A 22,087-nucleotide genomic window follows, 5' to 3' on the forward strand; every position below is an offset into this window, starting at 1 on the left:
TTCAAACACAAATGCTTATTTGCCCAATTCTGTCATTCAAACTAAATTACACTATTGCATTATTCCTGTTGAGTAAAGTAAAACGACACTGACAAACATCCCTTACTATCTTTATGGTGCAGATCAAATTGACCCTAATTAAATTATATAGGCTTATAATTCACTAAAAACCACAAACAAATAATCAGATAAAAACAGTTAACCATTAATCGTTCTCACACATGACAATACGTAGTATTTAAACATTTCACAAACTGATTTATTGTAACAATATTATTTTTTAAATATATTTTTAAAAACATTTTGAACAGAAGACATGTGAGAAAATACTTATTCTGTGTGATTTTAAATCTGAAGCTCAAACAGTAAGAGCCTGGCACGCGCAACACCAAGGTCATGGGTTTGATTCTCCGTGGAAATATCCGGCATTATTGACCAGCAAACATCATAATTATATTCCACAACACATCAGACGGAGGAAACTTTGCATGCCAGACCAGTGTGGGGAAAGGTATTTTTAAAAGTAATGTGTTACAATATTGCGTTACTCGTTATAAAAGTAATTCTGTGTTACTTAGTTACTTTTTATGGAAAGTAATGTTACAATATTGCGTTACACCCTATAAAATTAATTCAGTGTTACTTAGTAACTTTTTATGGAAAGTAATGTGTTACAATTTTGCGTTACTCCCTAAAAAAAGTAACTCAGTGTTATGTAATCAGATTAATTTACAGTAACTGGTAAAGTAACGCATTACAAGTAACCTGAGTTACATAATCAGATTGATTTACAGTAACTAGTAAAGTGATGCATTACAAGTAATGTGAGTTTCATAATCAAGTAACGCATTACTTTTAAAGTTACACAAAAATCCCAGCTCTCCTATCGCCATGCTGAGAGAAATCAGAGGCGTTGTGCGCGAACACAAAAACATTCAGTATTGCTCAAAATGAATAAAAACAGTGAAATGCTTACTCAGAATATTACACAAACATGTATTTGTTCAGTGTTCCAGAATGGTGGAACAGCAGAAAGGTTTGTTAGGGAGTAACACAATATCGTAACACATTACTTTCCATAAAAAGTAACTAAGTAACACTGAGTTACTTTTATAGGGAGTAACGCAATACTGTAACACAAAACTTTCCATAAAAAGTAACTAAGTAACACTGAGTTACTTTTATAGGGAGTAACGCAATATTGTAACACATTACTTTCCATAAAAAGTAACTAAGTAACTCACGTTACTTGTAATGCGTTACTTCACAAGTTACTGTAAATTAATCTGATTACATAACACAAACTACTTGAAATGCGTTACTTTACTAGTTACTGTAAATTAATCTGTTTACATAACTCACTTTACTTGTAATGCGTTACTTTACTAGTTACTGTAAATTAATCTGTTTACATAACTCACGTTACTTGTAATGCGTTACTTCACTAGTTACTGTAAATTAATCTGTTTACATAACTCACTTTACTTGTAATGCGTTACTTCACTAGTTACTGTAAATTAATCTGTTTACATAACTCACTTTACTTGTAATGCGTTACTTCACTAGTTACTGTAAATTAATCTGTTTACATAACTCACTTTACTTGTAATGCGTTACTTTACTAGTTACTGTAAATTAATCTGATTACTCAACTCACTTTACTTGTAATGCGTTACTTCACTAGTTACTGTAAATTAATCTGTTTACATAACTCACTTTACTTGTAATGCGTTACTTTACTAGTTACTGTAAATTAATCTGATTACTCAACTCACTTTACTTGTAATGCGTTACTTCACTAGTTACTGTAAATTAATCTGATTACATAACTCACTTTACTTGTAATGCGTTACTTTACTAGTTACTGTAAATTAATCTGATTACTCAACTCACTTTACTTGTAATGCGTTACTTCACTAGTTACTGTAAATTAATCTGTTTACATAACTCACTTTACTTGCAATGCGTTACTTTACTAGTTACTGTAAATTAATCTGATTACATAACTCACTTTACTTGTAATGCGTTACTTCACTAGTTACTGTAAATTAATCTGTTTACATAACTCACGTTACTTGTAATGCGTTACTTTACTAGTTACTGTAAATTAATCTGATTACATAACTCACTTTACTTGTAATGCGTTACTTTACTAGTTACTGTAAATTAATCTGCTTACATAACTAACGTTACTTGTAATGCGTTACTTCACTAGTTACTGTAAATGAATCTGTTTACATAACTCACGTTACTTGTAATGCGTTACTTTACTAGTTACTGTAAATTAATCTGTTTACATAACTCACGATACTTGTAATGCGTTACTTCACTAGTTACTGTAAATTAATCTGTTTACATAACTCACGTTACTTGTAATGCGTTACTTCACTAGTTACTGTAAATTAATCTGTTTACATAAATCACGTTACTTGTAATGCGTTACTTTACAAGCTACTGTAAATTAATCTGATTACATAACTCACTTTACTTGTAATGCGTTACTTTACTAGTTACTGTAAATTAATCTGTTTACATAACTCACGTTACTTGTAATGCGTTACTTCACTAGTAACTGTAAATTAATCTGTTTACATAACTCACGTTAGGCCTACTTGTAATGTGTTATTCCCAACACTGGTCAAGACCCTAAATGAGAAAGATTTGGAAATTTAAAAAATCATAATATTTAGAACATACATAGATTTGAACTGTGTTGTATAGAAAACATGTTACAACATAGAGAGCATGTTTTATTTCTTGCACCTTTACAGAATTTATTGTCTATTTGGCATAAGCTTAATTATGTAAATGCCCTTTGGCAGACTATTTAAAAGCCATTTGACTGTGTTCAGTAACCCTTCCTAAGAATGAAATATTCATTGAGTATGAAATATGTGACAACTAGCCCCAGTGTGTCTGACACACACACACTAGCGTGCGCGCGCGCGCGTCGTGTCTCCGTGCGCCCCTGCTGTTGGATGTGCGCTGCTGTTGTGTGTGTTTTCTCTCTCATGGAGGTTTTTCAGGAACTAACAGGAAAGCAGGAGAAACTCTAAAAAAAACTTTAAACGCTCGAGCGGTGCGTGCGGCTGACGCGCGGCCCGCGGCTTCTGCGCCGCGTTTGCAGTGGATCCGGAGTGTGTTTCGGAGGATTACTGGATTCCGCGATGGCCGGAGTGTGTCCCGCTCCGCCGCTCTGGTATCACCGGGATCTGAGTCGCGCGGCGGCGGAGGAGCTGCTCGCTCGAGCCGGGCGAGACGGGAGTTTCCTGGTGCGGGACAGCGAGAGCGTCAACGGCGCGTACGCGCTATGCGTCCTGTAAGAGTCACGCTTTACTAATATATATTAATATGTCTTGTTATCTATCCAGGACACATTATATATAGTGTGTTTGTGAACTTTCTTGCTTTCTTTCTTGCATTCACACACCCTGAAAGCGAGCGACGCGTCTTTATCACTGGAGCGTTGTAGTCTCGCATGTGCGTCTAAATGAATGCATTGTTTTATAAAGTTGTTTTTTAGAGTTTAGACGATTTAAAAGATGTTTAGTGCCCAATGTTATTAGTCTAACTCGAGCTTTGTTTTGTTGTGTGTTGTTATTGTGTAGTGTTTAGTGTGGTTGTGAAGCGGAGCGGTATGAGGGTTTATGTACAGTAAATTTCACTCCAATGTACAAGTTTAAAATCCAAACACTTGAGTTGGCACGCGGGAGCCGCAGAGGTCACGTGACTAGTGTGACCTCCACCTCATCATGCATATAAATAACTACATACACTACAGGCCAATGGCATGGCATTCTGTCCCATGGGCATGGAAAACACTTTCTGGAGTTGCCTTGTAAATGCATTTCTGTTCTAAAAACATTGCATTGCTAGAAATGTGCTCCTGAAACTGGCTTGCAAGCTATTGTGATGTCTGATGTCAAAGTGAAACTATTGGTGCTTCTCAATGCACTGGTCCAAATGATTTATTTTTGACCATGCAAAACATTTTGAGGTTATTTTAATAATCTGTATGTCAACACAAATGACTGTGAAGGTCAATGCCGGAGAAAGTCCAACTCGATCTCATGAGAAAATGCAAGTCGTCTATTTTACAAGGTGGTGATTGCGTATGAATTTGTACGGTGTGATTTGTATGGAAATATACGGAAAAAAACACAAGCATTGAGATGCACCACTAACCTAACCGCCACTGGGGCGCAGGCAGAGCGAACAAAAACGTGCAAATGAGATTTAGAGATTTTGTTGGAAATTCAGAGAATCCAGTATCTGAATCACACATCAGCATAACGTGGATGCATTTCAAGGAAATGAATGTTTCCCCTCTGTTCAGTTTAAATTCAGTTCAAGTGTAGCTCTGTGTGTGTGTGTGTGTGTGTGTGTGTGTGTGTGTGTGTGTGTGTGTGTGTGTGTGTGTGTGTGTGTGTGTGTGTGTGTGACTTTGAGGCTCTTTAATGGTTCTTAGTGTCAGAGATCCTCCTCTTATCAGCGTTTGGCTGAGTTGATTCTTTGGAGATGAATAAAGTTCTTGACGTTCAAATTTTCTTCAACTAACATATTCACTCAGAGCTTTGGCAAACGTTATGAACACACTTTCCCTCAGTAACATTAGTAGAACGTTCGTTCACAGTTATCTGGTCTTTAATAATGTTCTCAAAATGTTATTTATGCAATCTTTTTTAAATGTTACTAATTATTTCAGAACGCTCAGAGAACACTCAAGAGTAACATTCAGAGAACACTCAAGAGTAACACTCAGAGAACACTCAAGAGTAACACTCAGAGAACACTCAAGAGTAACACTCAGAGAACACTCAAGAGTAACACTCAGAGAACACTCAAGAGTAACACTCAGAGAACACTCAAGAGTAACACTCAGAGAACACTCAAGAATAACACACAGAGAACACTCAAGAGTAACACTCAAGAGTAACGCTCAGAGAACACTCAAGAGTAACGCTCAGAGAACACTCAAGAGTAACTCTCAGAGAACACTCAAGAGTAACGCTCAGAGAACACTCAAGAGTAACGCTCAGAGAACACTCAAGAGTAACACTCAAGAGTAACGCTCAGAGAACACTCAAGAGTAACGCTCAGAGAACACTCAAGAGTAACACTCAAGAGTAACGCTCAGAGAACACTCAAGAGTAACACTCAGAGAACACTCAAGAGTAACACTCAAAGAACACTCAAGAGTAACGCTCAGAGAACACTCAAGAGTAACACTCAGAGAACACTCAAGAGTAACACTCAAAGAACACTCAAGAGTAACACTCAGAGAACACTCAAGAGTAACACTCAGAGAACACTCAAGAGTAACACTCAAAGAACACTCAAGAGTAACGCTCAGAGAACACTCAAGAGTAACGCTCAGAGAACACTCAAGAGTAACGCTCAGAGAACACTCAAGAGTAACACTCAAGAGTAACGCTCAGAGAACACTCAAGAGTAACGCTCGGAGAACACTCAAGAGTAACGCTCAAGAGTAACACTCAGAGAACACTCAAGAGTAACGCTCAGAGAACACTCAAGAGTAACGCTCAGAGAACACTCAAGAGTAACGCTCAGAGAACACTCAAGAGTAACGCTCAGAGAACACTCAAGAGTAACGCTCAGAGAACACTCAAGAGTAACGCTCAGAGAACACTCAAGAGTAACACTCAAGAGTAACACTCAAGAGTAACGCTCAGAGAACACTCAAGAGTAACACTCAGAGAACACTCAAGAGTAACGCTCAGAGAAAACTCAAAAGTATCGCTCAGAGAACACTCAAGAGTAACGTTCAGAGAACACTCAAGAGTAACGTTCAGAGAACACTCAAGAGTAAAGTTCAGAGAACACTCAAGAGTAAAGTTCAGAGAACACTCCAGAGTAACGTTCAGAGAACACTCCAGAGTAACGCTCAGAGAACACTCGAGAGTAACGCTCAGAGAACACTCGAGAGTAACGCTCAGAGAACGCTCGAGAGTAACGCTCTGAGAACGCTCGAGAGTAACGCTCAGAGAACGCTCAAGAGTAACGCTCAGAGAACACTCCAGAGTAACGCTCAGAGAACGCTCAAGAGTAACGCTCAGAGAACACTCCAGAGTAACGCTCAGAGAACACTCAAGAGTAACACTCAGAGAAAACTCAAGAGTAACGCTCAGAGAACACTCAAGAGTAACGCTCAGAGAACGCTCAAGAGTAACGCTCAGAGAACACTCAAGAGTAACGCTCAGAGAACGCTCAAGAGTAACGCTCAGAGAACGCTCAAGAGTAACGCTCAGAGAACACTTCAGAGTAACGCTCAGAGAACACTCTAGAGTAACGCTCAGAGAACACTCGAGAGTAACGCTCAGAGAACACTCGAGAGTAACGCTCAGAGAACACTCGAGAGTAACGCTCAGAGAACACTCGAGAGTAACGCTCAGAGAACACTCGAGAGTAACGCTCAGAGAACACTCGAGAGTAACGTTTAGAGAACACTCGAGAGTAACGTTCAGAGAACACTCCAGAGTAACGTTCAGAGAACACTAGAGAGTAACGTTCAGAGAAAACTCGAGAGTAACGTTCAGAGAACACTCGAGAGTAACGTTCAGAGAACACTCGAGGGTAACGTTCAGAGAACACTCGAGAGTAACGCTCAGAGAACACTCGAGAGTAATGCTCAGAGAACACTCGAGCGTAACGTTCAGAGAACACTCAAAAGTAACGCTCAGAGAACACTCAAGAGTAACGTTCAGAGAACACTCAAAAGTAACGTTCAGAGAACACTCGAGAGTAACGTTCAGAGAACACTCGAGAGTAACGCTCAGAGAACACTCGAGAGTAACGCTCAGAGAACACTCGAGAGTAATGCTCAGAGAACACTCAAGAGTAACGTTCAGAGAACACTCAAGAGTAACGTTCAGAGAACACTCAAGAGTAACGCTCAGAGAACACTCAAAAGTAACGTTCAGAGAACACTCGAGAGTAACGCTCAGAGAACACTCGAGAGTAACGCTCAGAGAACACTCGAGAGTAATGCTCAGAGAACACTCGAGCGTAACGTTCAGAGAACACTCAAAAGTAACGCTCAGAGAACACTCAAGAGTAACGTTCAGAGAACACTCAAAAGTAACGTTCAGAGAACACTCAAGAGTAACGCTCAGAGAACACTCAAAAGTAACGCTCAGAGAACACTCGAGAGTAACGTTCAGAGAACACTCGAGAGAAACGCTCAGAGAAAACTCAAAAGTAACGTTCAGAGAACACTCAAAAGTAACGCTCAGAGAACACTCAAAAGTAACGCTCAGAGAACACTCAAGAGTAACGTTCAGAGAACACTCAAAAGTAACGTTCAGAGAACACTCGAGAGTAACGTTCAGAGAACACTCGAGAGTAACGCTCAGAGAACACTCGAGAGTAACGCTCAGAGAACACTCGAGAGTAACGCTCAGAGAACACTCAAGAGTAACGTTCAGAGAACACTCAAGAGTAACGCTCAGAGAACACTCAAAAGTAACGCTCAGAGAACACTCGAGAGTAACGTTCAGAGAACACTCAAGAGTAACGTTCAGAGAACACTCAAGAGTAACGCTCAGAGAACACTCAAAAGTAACGCTCAGAGAACACTCGAGAGTAACGTTCAGAGAACACTCGAGAGAAACGCTCAGAGAAAACTCAAAAGTAACGTTCAGAGAACACTCAAAAGTAACGCTCAGAGAACACTCAAAAGTAACGCTCAGAGAACACTCAAGAGTAACGTTCAGAGAACACTCAAAAGTAACGTTCAGAGAACACTCGAGAGTAACGTTCAGAGAACACTCGAGAGTAACGCTCAGAGAACACTCGAGAGTAACGCTCAGAGAACACTCGAGAGTAATGCTCAGAGAACACTCAAGAGTAACGCTCAGAGAACACTCAAGAGTAACGTTCAGAGAACACTCAAGAGTAACGCTCAGAGAACACTCAAAAGTAACGCTCAGAGAACACTCGAGAGTAACGTTCAGAGAACACTCGAGAGAAACGCTCAGAGAAAACTCAAAAGTAACGTTCAGAGAACACTCAAAAGTAACGTTCAGAGTAGGGCTGCTCGATTATGGAAAAAATCATAATCACGATTATTTTGGTCAATATTGAAATCACGATTATGTAACACGATTATTTCACATGACTTTGGGAATGTGTTGTATTTATTAAAAATACACCTTTCAACAATTCAATTGAAATTGTAACATTTGTTGTACTTTTTGAACTATTAAAATAAATAATATAACATATATTCAAATCAAAGTATAAAAGTATTCACGTAAAAATGATAACCACAAATAAATAAGATCAACAATATGGTTCGGCTAGATATGCTTTTCAGGTACGTCTAACATTAGTTTTCAGGTACAGAAATGTATCAAATGTAAAATAACATTGCATATTTGAGTGCATAAATTAAAGATGAATCCTATTAAACTTACAAAAGCTATTCAATCCGGATCGGATATGCGTCGTCTTTATCGACTGTATAAAGTTCACTTAAGGCATATACAGACTATGTCTGCTAGGATACTCATCAAGATGGACATGTTGACATACGTTTTGTGTGAGTTTGTCCGTTCAAGAGCAAGACTTGAAAGAGAACTCAATATTTGCGCGCTGTGAGACGTGTGCGCGCTCTCGGATGATCGCACAGAGACACATTTTCTCACAGCGCGCGCGGCTTCTCATTCACGTCTTCTGGCACTAAACCCGGGTGACGACGGTGAAAACGACTGGTCATATTCAAACATACGGCAGCACTCGCAATCTCGCATGCATTGAACAAAGTTTACAAAGAGAGAATTATTTGAGAAATATGAGGGAAAAAAAGGACGTTTACACGGCATCCCTGCTCTCGTCAGTTTTTGTTTCTTTATTAGATTGTCATAGGTCACTCTGTGTTTCATTTTCAAGTGGTTAAACAAATTTGTGGCGTTCCCTTGCGTTGCAGCCACTACCATGTAGCAAATCTTCGCATGTTTCTGCTCGTCGTCTGATTCCTCAAAGCCAAACTGTTCCCAGACAACGGAGTTGGTTTTGCCTTTTTTGCTCACCAAACGCTGCTGTAACTGCCCTCCTTCTGCCATCTTTACTCGCGCCGAGTTTTTAAATTCCAGCGGATGATATGCACACGAGACTCACGACCTGAGAGAGAGTTTGTGGCTTCGGGAGGGGCGGATGTGCGCGTGCGCGTTTCATTCAGAACGCAAGACAAAATAAGAGTGTTCTTGCAAAACTGAACATGGCAAAATAATCGTTTTTTCTCGATTGTACTATTTTGGTGATCGTTGGGAGGCAAAATCGAAATCGAAATCGAAATTCGATTAATTGCACAGCCCTAGTTCAGAGAACACTCCAGAGTAACGCTCAGAGAACACTCGAGAGTAACGCTCAGAGAACACTCGAGAGGAACACTCGAGAGTAACGCTCAGAGAACACTCGAGAGTTACGTTCAGAGAACACTCAAGAGTAACGCTCAGAGAACACTCGAGAGTAACGCTCAGAGAACACTCGAGAGGAACACTCGAGAGTAACGCTCAGAGAACACTCGAGAGTTACGTTCAGAGAACACTCCAGAGTAACGCTCAGAGAACACTCGAGAGTAACGCTCAGAGAACACTCGAGAGGAACACTCGAGAGTAACGCTCAGAGAACACTCCAGAGTAACGCTCAGAGAACACTCGAGAGTAACGCTCAGAGAACACTCGAGAGTAACGCTCAGAGAACACTCGAGAGTAACACTCAGAGAACACTCAAGAGTAACGCTCAGAGAACACTCGAGAGTAACGCTCAGAGAACACTCGAGAGTAACGTTCAGAGAACACTCCAGAGTAACGTTCAGAGAACACTAGAGAGTAACGTTCAGAGAACACTCGAGAGTAACGTTCAGAGAACACTCCAGAGTAACACTCAGAGAACACTCCAGAGTAACACTCAGAGAACACTCCAGAGTAACGCTCAGAGAACACTCGAGAGTAACGCTCAGAGAACACTCGAGAGTAACGCTCAGAGAATACTCCAAAGTAACGCTCAGAGAACACTCCAGAGTAACACTCAGAGAACACTCGAGAGTAACACTCAGAGAACACTCCAGAGTAACGCTCAGAGAACACTCGAGAGTAACACTCAGAGAACACTCCAGAGTAACACTCAGAGAACACTCCAGAGTAACACTCAGAGAACACTCCAGAGTAACGCTCAGAGAACACTCGAGAGTAACGCTCAGAGAACACTCGAGAGTAACGCTCAGAGAATACTCCAAAGTAACGCTCAGAGAACACTCCAGAGTAACACTCAGAGAACACTCCAGAGTAATGCTCAGAGAACACTCGAGAGTAACGCTCAGAGAACACTCGAGAGTAACGCTCAGAGAACACTCGAGAGTAACACTCAGAGAACACTCAAGAGTAACGCTCAGAGAACACTCGAGAGTAACGCTCAGAGAACACTCGAGAGTAACGCTCAGAGAACACTCAAGAGTAACGCTCAGAGAACACTCGAGAGTAACGCTCAGAGAACACTCAAGAGTAACGCTCAGAGAACACTCGAGAGTAACGTTCAGAGAACACTCCAGAGTAACGTTCAGAGAACACTAGAGAGTAACTTTCAGAGAACACTTGAGAGTAACGTTCAGAGAACACTCGAGAGTAACGCTCAGAGAACACTCGAGAGTAACACTCAGAGAACACTCGAGAGTAACGCTCAGAGAACACTCGAGAGTAACGCTCAGAGAACACTCGAGCGTAACGTTCAGAGAACACTCAAAAGTAACGCTCAGAGAACACTCAAGAGTAACGTTCAGAGAACACTCAAGAGTAACGTTCAGAGAACACTCAAAAGTAACGTTCAGAGAACACTCAAAAGTAACGTTCAGAGAACACTCGAGAGTAATGCTCAGAGAACACTCGAGAGTAACGCTCAGAGAACACTCGAGAGTAACGCTCAGAGAACACTCGAGAGTAATGCACAGAGAACACTCAAGAGTAACGTTCAGAGAACACTCAAAAGTAACGTTCAGAGAACACTCAAAAGTAACGTTCAGAGAACACTCAAGAGTAACGTTCAGAGAACACTCAAGAGTAACGCTCAGAGAACACTCAAAAGTAACGCTCAGAGAACACTCGAGAGTAACGTTCAGAGAACACTCGAAAGTAACGTTCAGAGAACACTCCAGAGTAACACTCAGAGAACACTCCAGAGTAACGCTCAGAGAACACTCGAGAGAAACGCTCAGAGAACACTCAAAAGTAACGTTCAGAGAACACTCAAAAGTAACGTTCAGAGAACACTCCAGAGTAACGCTCAGAGAACACTCCAGAGTAACGCTCAGAGAACACTCGAGAGGAACACTCGAGAGTAACGCTCAGAGAACACTCGAGAGTAACGCTCAGAGAACACTCGAGAGTAACGCTCAGAGAACGCTCGAGAGTAACGCTCAGAGAACGCTCCAGAGTAACGCTCTGAGAACGCTCAAGAGTAACGCTCAGAGAACACTTCAGAGTAACGCTCAGAGAACACTCCAGAGTAACGCTCAGAGAACACTCCAGAGTAACACTCAGAGAACACTCCAGAGTAACGCTCAGAGAACACTCTTGAGTAACGCTCAGAGAACACTCGAGAGTAACGCTCAGAGAACACTCAAGAGTAACACTCAGAGAACACTCAAGAGTAACACTCAGAGAACACTCAAGAGTAACGCTCAGAGAACACTCAAGAGTAACGCTCAGAGAACACTCGAGAGTAACGCTCAGAGAACACTCTAGAGTAACACTCAGAGAACACTCGAGAGTAACACTCAGAGAACACTCGAGAGTAACACTCAGAGAACACTCAAGAGTAACACTCAGAGAACACTCTTGAGTAACGCTCAGAGAACACTCTTGAGTAACGCTCAGAGAACACTCAAGAGTAACGCTCAGAGAACACTCAAGAGTAACACTCAGAGAACACTCAAGAGTAACACTCAGAGAACACTCCAGAGTAACGCTCAGAGAACACTCTTGAGTAACGCTCAGAGAACACTCAAGAGTAACGCTCAGAGAACACTCAAGAGTAACACTCAGAGAACACTCGAGAGTAACGCTCAGAGAACACTCGAGAGTAACGTTCAGAGAACACTCAAGAGTAACACTCAGAGAACACTCAAGAGTAACACTCAGAGAACACTCAAGAGTAACACTCAGAGAACACTCAAGAGTAACGCTCAGAGAACACTCGAGAGTAACGCTCAGAGAACACTCGAGAGTAACGTTCAGAGAACACTCAAGAGTAACGCTCAGAGAACACTCAAGAGTAACACTCAGAGAACACTCGAGAGTAACGCTCAGAGAACACTCGAGAGTAACGTTCAGAGAACACTCAAGAGTAACACTCAGAGAACACTCAAGAGTAACACTCAGAGAACACTCAAGAGTAACGCTCAGAGAACACTCAAGAGTAACACTCAGAGAACACTCGAGAGTAACACTCAGAGAACACTCGAGAGTAACGCTCAGAGAACACTCGAGAGTAACGCTCAGAGAACACTCGAGAGTAACACTCAGAGAACACTCGAGAGTAACGTTCAGAGAACACTCAAGAGTAACGCTCAGAGAACACTCAAGAGTAACGCTCAGAGAACACTCGAGAGTAACGTTCAGAGAACACTCGAGAGTAACGTTCAGAGAACACTCAAGAGTAACACTCAGAGAACACTCAAGAGTAACACTCAGAGAACACTCAAGAGTAACACTCAGAGAACGCTCAAGAGTAACGCTCAGAGAACACTCAAGAGTAACACTCAGAGAACACTCAAGAGTAACACTCAGAGAACACTCAAGAGTAACACTCAGAGAACACTCGAGAGTAACACTCAGAGAACACTCGAGAGTAACGTTCAGAGAACACTCAAGAGTAACGCTCAGAGAACACTCAAAGAACACTCAAGAGTAACGCTCAGAGAACACTCGAGAGCTTGTTCTTGTCTTCCGTGTGTGTCTCCACGACGCATGCGTGAGAATATGACGCAGATCCGGCATTCGGACACATGACCCAGAAGAGATTTGTTCACAAGCAGAGGAAGACGCGCGTATCTAAGCTGTTGAATTCTACATTGATCGTGCTTTAGGTCTTGGCGTAGTTTTCAAAATGGGACTAAAGTGCGCATTTCATGGATTCCCAAACCCCGGCGCTACGTCATATTCTCGCGCATGCGTCTTGGAGGCACACATGGAAGGCAATAACAAGCTGGATAAAGGTGTTATTTTGATTTTTTTTTTGCGCACAAAAACTATTGTCGTCGCATCGTAAGATTATTGTAGAGTCACTGTGGTGAGATGGACTTTGTAACAACGTTTTAAGTGCCTTTTATCGGTCTTGGGAGTATAAGTGTACTGAATGCCAATGGAGGCCTATCTGAAGCCTTTCTCAGCATCAGCTTTCAACAAAAATATCTTCATTTGTGTTCCGAATATGAACGGAGGTCTTACGGGTGTCGAACGACATAAGGATGAGTAATTAATGACAGAATTTTCATTTTTGGGTGAACTAACCCTTTAATGATTGCTTAACCAAGAAAAAGACGTTTTTTAAATATTAAAACAACTGGACATTCAGAAATAATTGGAACATTAGCAAAGCGTTCTTAGAGCATATTGTCAGCCGGGTAGAAGTAGGGAATGAAAGGGTGAATCTGTGCATGTCTAGCTCATGTTTTCCTGTTGTGTGTTGATGATGCTGATCTGAGGAGGGTTTTGAAATGCAGACGGTGAAATCGAGGGGGTGTTTTTACAGCGGCGAGCGCGTCAGAACACGCCTGCATTTCTGAGTGACGGCGCTGTTGGCGGTTCACCAGAGGGCATGAAATGTTCCGCACAGACGCAGGGAGATCCTCCCGCATGTGCATGCTGGGATACTCAAGCCAGAACAAGTTTCTGTGCCTGTGTGTGTGTGTGTGTGTGTGTGGACTGGCACAACAGATGAACTATTTTAAGCAGTTGGTGCATCTCTGCCAGCTGTGAAAAACAGATTTTTTTTTTGCCAAACACTCCAGGAATCAAACAGGCGTTTGAAGAAAATGTCAGTGATGTTTGACCATGCAAAACATTTCCCTCCTCCCTTTCAAGTGAAGTGGGCGAATGGTTTTCGCCCACTTCACAGCACTGAAACGCCCTTATATAGATAATAAATGACCTACTCTCTCAGCATCAGATGTGTTTCCAGTGTGTTTCCTCCTATATCGATAGACCGTTTTACATTTCACAGGGTGTGCCTCAGGGTTCGGTCCTTGGTCCGTTTTTAATCCTCATCTAAATGCTCCCTCCGGGTCAGATTTTACATGGTTTTAACTGTCATTTCTATGCTGATGACATCCAAATCTATACTATCTGTAAGCCTGCTCTATCCACTCAACATTTCTGAGTGTGTGAATGAAGTAAAAGACGGTCCAACTCCAGCTTTCTAAACTAAACATGGACAATACGGAGATGATCATCACTGGATCTCCTTCACTTCCCTCATGTCTCATCACACCATCTGAAACATGCGTCATATATCAATAAAACCTATTATTATTATCATTACTCCTCGACAACACGCATGGTTTCAGGATATAATTCATGTCTGAAGCTGAAACGCTGAACTGGAGGTTTCAGCACATCACTATCAGCACTAGTGCAAACTGTCATTATGATACACAAGTGATGTTTTCACAGGAAATAGGGGTGTTATTTTAAACATTAGTTTCTTACATCCTTTTTTTTATTCTTTCATGTTTGCGGAAAGTTTCTCTTTTAAAGAATGTATATATATATATATATATATATATATATATATATATATATATATATATATATATATATATATCAGGGTTTTTCCTGGGTCAAAAATGGTCTTCGGTGGTGGCTGACAGACATGGTCATCCATACACACACACACACGCACAGTAAAAAAGTGCCCTACCCACGTGATCTGCAAGCGCAATACTGACAATATATTTTAAATAAATTCAAAGAAAGTTTGTAACTTTTGCTTATCTTATTTTGATCCCACATGAAAAAATAATGTAGTATATTATAGTAAAATTAGTAAATACTATAGTGTTTTTGAACCGTACTATAGTAAATATACTGCAGTAAATTAACAAAGTGTAGTAAATACTATAATATACTATAGTATTTTTTCATGTGGGATACCTTGATGTTTGTTTTTGTTCCTCATTTTTACACTATTTACTGATAATTGTTTTGGTATATAATCATATCAATATTAAAAAGTAGTAATAAATAAATGAACAAATAGCCTAATTTTCTGCCATATACAATTTCATAAAATTATCAGCTAACTAACAATAACTTTGTTCTGGGTTCACCTCACTCCAGTCTAAACTAAGTGATTTATAGGCTATTTATTTTACTACACATTATGAACATAAATAAGCTGAAAGACTGTGGATGATTAAAGCTAATTCTTACTATCCACTCTTGCTAAATTGGGTCAGCACACTTGTGTTCTCATTTCAGGTGTTCTGAGTAAACGATTAAACTGATTCGTGAGTTCAGTGTTGGACAGATCAGTTGTTCTAACCAGTCGTTAAAATGATTCGGTTCAAAGGAGTCATTATGTGGCGAATCGGACATTAGCAGACGCGTTGTGTGCGAATCCCGTCTGTTAGAACGTCGCGAAAGATTTGTCAACACACAGAAAACACTTCATAACTGGACAGGATTTGTTTCCCGTTTATTGAAAGTATGGTTTATGTCAGCTGGTCAGAGAATCAGTCAATGTGTTTTGAGCGCATTTCAAACCCAGCTGTAATTAAAGGAAAACATCGTCTGATAGCGCCACGTGCAACTTGGATTCGGTCTTCCGACCTTTTGATTTTGATTAACGTAATATGTGAAATATTAGAAAGCTAAGAATGCTTATTTTGAAGACAGAGAGAGTGCGAGCGGGGGAGGAGCTCTCTGGTCGTTCTCTCTGTCACTCACTTACAAGCGCAGCATCTATTCTACATCACTCATAAATCACAATAACTCATCAAATAAAGCTTTGGCGGGACAACAATTTGTTTTGGCGGCCGCCAAAAAATTTTCAATGTAGGAAAAACCCTGTATGTATGTATATATATATATATATATATATATATATAATATACACACACACTATATCACCAAAAGTGTTGTGACGCCTAATGCAATCCCATTCTTAATCCGTAGGGTTTAATATGGAGTTGCAGCTCTAACAGCTCCAGCTCTTCTTTCCTCAAGGTTTAGGAGTGTGTTTATGGGGTTCTTCATTTGTGATGTTGGAGGAGAAGGCCTGGCTCTCAGTCTCCGCTCTAATTCACCCCAAAGGTGTTATATCGGGTTGAGGTCAGGACTCCAGTTCCTCTACACCAAACTCGCTCATCCATGTCTTTATGGAGACGCTTTGTGCACTGGTCACTCATGACCACCCCAAACTGGTCCCACAATCAGTCGTTCCAGAAAAATTCGGCTTTTTTTTGTGATTGTTGCGGGCAAAAATCCTTGATTATGTGGCACGTTTTCTTAAAAAATGCGATGGAAAATGACGAATATTTATGCGATGAAATTGCGGGAACTTGCAAAAACTGCGGTTTGATGAAAGAGAAAAAAAGCACTACATCACAGAAAGTGCTGGAATATTTAAGTTCTCATCTTGTTTTATTGAAGACCTTAATAAACACACGGCTCAAATTTACAAAACATTGAGTCAAACAAGTTCTGTAGCTTTACGAAAGGTATATGCCACAACTTCTGAAAAAATTAATAAATAACTTCCTGTTTTACAGAGGTAGCTTTACAAAACAGACATTTGAGTGCTTCCAATGCACACAGTGCAATCTCTTAAAGGGTTAGTTCACCCAAAAATGTAAATTCTGTCATTAATGACTGACCCTCATGTCGTTGGACACCCGTCAGGCCTCCGTTCATCTTCAGACACAAATTAAGATATTTTAGTGTAAATCTGATGGCTCTGAAAGGCCTCCATTGGCTCAATGGCACGTTACACTCTCAAGACCCATAAAAGACACTAAAGACATCGATACAAAGTCCATATAACGCTCTGAACCACTGAATCGACTCACTGATTCATAACGCTCTGAATCGACTCACTGATTCATAACTCTCTGAACCGCTGAATCGACTCACTGATTCATAACGGTCTGAACCGCTGAATCGACTCACTGATTCATAACGCTCCAAACCGCTGAATCGACTCACTGATTCATAATGCTATAAAGCTTCATGATGCCGTGTTTTGAAATCGGTCAACACACCGGGAAACTGCTTTGCGCGTCTTTTGCTGTTATTTTTGTTGGCAAATGGGAATTTGCGCGCTTCATCATGGTTTCACCGATATCTATGGTTTCTCCACGGGGTTTGCAGCTTTTCGATGACGTTCGCGTCGGGTAATCACGTCACTTCAAAACGTTCCCATGGTAACGGGGGAAATGGCGGCTCTTGTGTGAAGTAGACGAACATTTTTCAACTTTCTGCTAATATATATATATATATATTTTTGCAATGAAAATGCAGGGATTATGAAATCATGCTAGCCCCGCGTATTTTGCACGCGGAAATAGGCAATTTACGCTGCGAAAGTGTGGCGTATTTGAAAAAATGCGGCCCCCGCATAAATATGCGGACTTTGACTGATTATGCATTAAATCATGTGATCGCATAATCACGTTTTTCTGGAGGGACTACACAAAGTTGGGAGCATGAAATTGTCTAAACATTTTTTGGTGAAGAATTAAGAGTTCCTTTCACTGGAACTTACCCCTGAAAAACAACCCCACCCCATAATCCCCCCTCCACCAAACTTTACACTTAGCACAATGCAGTCAGGCAAGTCAACCGCCAAACCCAGACTCGTCCATGGGATTGTCAGACGGAGAAGCGTGATTGGTCACTCAGAGAACACGTCTCCATTGCTCTAGAGTCCAGTGGTGGCACACTTTACCCCACTGCATCCCACGCTTTGGTGATGTAAGGCTTAGATGAGCTGCTCGGCCATGGAAACCCATTCCATGAAGCTCTACACACTGTTCTTGAGCTCATCTGAAGGCCACAGAAGTTTGGAGGTCTGGAGCTCTTGACTCTGCAGAAAGTTGGAGACTTCTGTGACCCTCAGCATGCGCTGACCCCGTTCTGTGACCCTCAGCATGAGCTGACCCCGCTCTGTGACCCTCAGCATGAGCTGACCCCGCTCTGTGACCTTCAGCATGCGCTTACCCCGCTCTGTGACCCTCAGCATGAGCTGACCCCGCTCTGTGACCTTCAGCATGCGCTGACCCCGCTCTGTGACCCTCAGCATGAGCTGACCCAGCTCTGTGACCCTCAGCATGCGCTGACCCCGCTCTGTGACCCTCAGCATGAGCTGACCCCGCTCTGTGACCCTCAGCATGAGCTGACCCCGCTCTGTGACCTTCAGCATGCGCTGACCCCGCTCTGTGACCCTCAGCATGAGCTGACCCCGCTCTGTGACCCTCAGCATGAGCTGACCCCGCTCTGTGACCCTCAGCATGCGCTGACCCCGCTCTGTGACCCTCAGCATGAGCTGACCCCGCTCTGTGGCCCTCAGCATGAGCTGACCCCGCTCTGTGACCCTCAGCATGAGCTGACCCCGCTCTGTGGCCCTCAGCATGCGCTGACCCCGCTCTGTGACCCTCAGCATGAGCTGACCCCGCTCTGTGACCCTCAGCATGAGCTGACCCCGCTCTGTGACCTTCAGCATGCGCTGACCCCGCTCTGTGACCCTCAGCATGAGCTGACCCCGCTCTGTGGCCCTCAGCATGCGCTGACCCCGCTCTGTGACCCTCAGCATGAGCTGACCCCGCTCTGTGACCCTCAGCATGAGCTGACCCCGCTCTGTGGCCCTCAGCATGTGCTGACCCCGCTCTGTGACCCTCAGCATGCGCTGACCCAGCTCTGTGACCCTCAGCATGAGCTGACCCAGCTCTGTGACCCTCAGCATGCGCTGACCCCGCTCTGTGACCCTCAGCATGAGCTGACCCCGCTCTGTGACCCTCAGCATGAGCTGACCCCCCTCTGTGACCTTCAGCATGCGCTGACCCCGCTCTTTGACCCTCAGCATGAGCTGACCCCACTCTGTGACCCTCAGCATGAGCTGACCCCGCTCTGTGACCTTCAGCATGCGCTGACCCCGCTCTGTGACCCTTAGCATGAGCTGACCCCGCTCTGTGACCCTCAGCATGAGCTGACCCCGCTCTGTGACCTTCAGCATGCGCTGACCCCGCTCTGTGACCTTCAGCATGCGCTGACCCCGCTCTGTGACCCTCAGCATGAGCTGACCCCGCTCTGTGGCCCTCAGCATGCGCTGACCCCGCTCTGTGACCCTCAGCATGCGCTGACCCCGCTCTGTGACCCTCAGCATGCGCTGACCCCGCTCTGTGACCCTCAGCATGGTCTGACCCCGCTCTGTGACCCTCAGCATGTGCTGACCCCGCTCTGTGGCCCTCAGCATGCGCTGACCCTGCTCTGTGGCCCTCAGCATGCGCTGACCCTGCTCTGTGGCCCTCAGCATGCGCTGACCCTGCTCTGTGGCCCTCAGCATGCGCTGACCCCGCTCTGTGACCCTCAGCATGCGTTGACCCCGCTCTGTGACCCTCAGCATGGGCTGACCCCGCTCTGTGACCCTCAGCATGCGCTGACCCCGCTCTGTGACCCTCAGCATTGTCTGACCCCGCTCTGTGACCCTCAGCATGTGCTGACCCCGCTCTGTGGCCCTCAGCATGCGCTGACCCCGCTCTGTGGCCCTCAGCCTGTGCTGACCCCGCTCTGTGACCCTCAGCATGTGCTGACCCCGCTCTGTGACCCTCAGCATGGTCTGACCCCGCTCTGTGACCCTCAGCATGCGCTGACCCCGCTCTGTGGCCCTCAGCATGTGCTGACCCCGCTCTGTGGCCCTCAGCATGCGCTGACCCTGCTCTGTGGCCCTCAGCATGCGCTGACCCCGCTCTGTGACCCTCAGCATGCGCTGACCCCGCTCTGTGGCCCTCAGCATGCGCTGACCCTGCTCTGTGACCCTCAGCATGCGCTGACCCCGCTCTGTGACCCTCAGCATGAGCTGACCCCGCTCTGTGGCCCTCAGCATGCGCTGACCCCGCTCTGTGACCCTCAGCATGCGCTGACCCCGCTCTGTGACCTTCAGCATGCGCTGACCCCGCTCTGTGACCCTCAGCATGCGCTGACCCCGCTCTGTGACCCTCAGCATGGTCTGACCCCGCTCTGTGACCCTCAGCATGGTCTGACCCCGCTCTGTGACCCTCAGCATGTGCTGACCCCGCTCTGTGGCCCTCAGCATGCGCTGACCCTGCTCTGTGGCCCTCAGCCTGCGCTGACCCCGCTCTGTGACCCTCAGCATGTGCTGACCCCGCTCTGTGACCCTCAGCATGAGCTGACCCCGCTCTATGACCCTCAGCATGCGTTGACCCCGCTCTGTGACCCTCAGCATGCGCTGACCCCGCTCTGTGACCCTCAGCATGCGCTGACCCCGCTCTGTGACCCTCAGCATGGTCTGACCCCGCTCTGTGACCCTCAGCATGTGCTGACCCCGCTCTGTGGCCCTCAGCATGCGCTGACCCTGCTCTGTGGCCCTCAGCCTGTGCTGACCCCGCTCTGTGACCCTCAGCATGTGCTGACCCCGCTCTGTGACCCTCAGCATGGTCTGACCCCGCTCTGTGACCCTCAGCATGCGCTGACCCCGCTCTGTGGCCCTCAGCATGTGCTGACCCCGCTCTGTGGCCCTCAGCATGCGCTGACCCTGCTCTGTGGCCCTCAGCATGCGCTGACCCCGCTCTGTGGCCCTCAGCATGCGCTGACCCTGCTCTGTGACCCTCAGCATGCGCTGACCCCGCTCTGTGACCCTCAGCCTGTGCTGACCCCGCTCTGTGACCCTCAGCATGTGCTGACCCCGCTCTGTGACCCTCAGCATGGTCTGACCCTGCTCTGTGGCCCTCAGCATGCGCTGACCCCGCTCTGTGGCCCTCAGCATGCGCTGACCCTGCTCTGTGACCCTCAGCATGTGCTGACCCCGCTCTGTGGCCCTCAGCATGCGCTGACCCTGCTCTGTGACCCTCAGCATGCGCTGACCCCGCTCTGTGACCTTCAGCATGCGCTGACCCCGCTCTGTGACCCTCAGCATGAGCTGACCCCGCTCTGTGGCCCTCAGCATGCGCTGACCCCGCTCTGTGACCCTCAGCATGCGCTGACCCCGCTCTGTGACCCTCAGCATGCGCTGACCCCGCTCTGTGACCCTCAGCATGGTCTGACCCCGCTCTGTGACCCTCAGCATGGTCTGACCCCGCTCTGTGACCCTCAGCATGTGCTGACCCCGCTCTGTGACCTTCAGCATGCGCTGACCCCGCTCTGTGACCCTCAGCATGCGCTGACCCCGCTCTGTGACCCTCAGCATGGTCTGACCCCGCTCTGTGACCCTCAGCATGGTCTGACCCCGCTCTGTGACCCTCAGCATGTGCTGACCCCGCTCTGTGGCCCTCAGCATGCGCTGACCCTGCTCTGTGGCCCTCAGCCTGCGCTGACCCCGCTCTGTGACCCTCAGCATGCGCTGACCCCGCTCTGTGACCCTCAGCATGGTCTGACCCCGCTCTGTGACCCTCAGCATGTGGTGACCCCGCTCTGTGGCCCTCAGCATGCGCTGACCCTGCTCTGTGGCCCTCAGCCTGCGCTGACCCCGCTCTGTGACCCTCAGCATGTGCTGACCCCGCTCTGTGGCCCTCAGCATGTGCTGACCCCGCTCTGTGACCCTCAGCATGTGCTGACCCCGCTCTGTGGCCCTCAGCATGCGCTGACCCTGCTCTGTGACCTTCAGCATGCGCTGACCCTGCTCTGTGACCTTCAGCATGCGCTGACCCCGCTCTGTGACCCTCAGCATGTGCTGACCCCGCTCTGTGGCCCTCAGCATGCGCTGACCCTGCTCTGTGACCTTCAGCATGCGCTGACCCCGCTCTGTGACCCTCAGCATGAGCTGACCCCGCTCTGTGGCCCTCAGCATGCGCTGACCCTGCTCTGTGGCCCTCAGCATGCGCTGACCCTGCTCTGTGACC

At 45.3% G+C, this 22,087-nt stretch overlaps 1 protein-coding gene across 1 annotated transcript in view; it reads left to right on the plus strand.

The window, feature by feature from the left end:
- Positions 1-3,026: 3,026 nt before the first annotated feature.
- Positions 3,027-22,087, plus strand: part of inppl1a (inositol polyphosphate phosphatase-like 1a) — a 55,040-nt gene continuing 35,979 nt past the window's right edge. Inside the window, 1 exon segment of the mRNA XM_079824532.1 lies at positions 3,027-3,319. Coding sequence (XP_079680658.1) covers positions 3,168-3,319 — 152 coding nt within the window. The 5' untranslated portion in view covers positions 3,027-3,167.

This window comes from Gobio gobio (assembly GCF_949357685.1).
Source record: "Gobio gobio genome assembly, chromosome: 8".
In the NCBI taxonomy this organism is placed as follows: Eukaryota; Metazoa; Chordata; class Actinopteri; order Cypriniformes; family Gobionidae; genus Gobio; species Gobio gobio.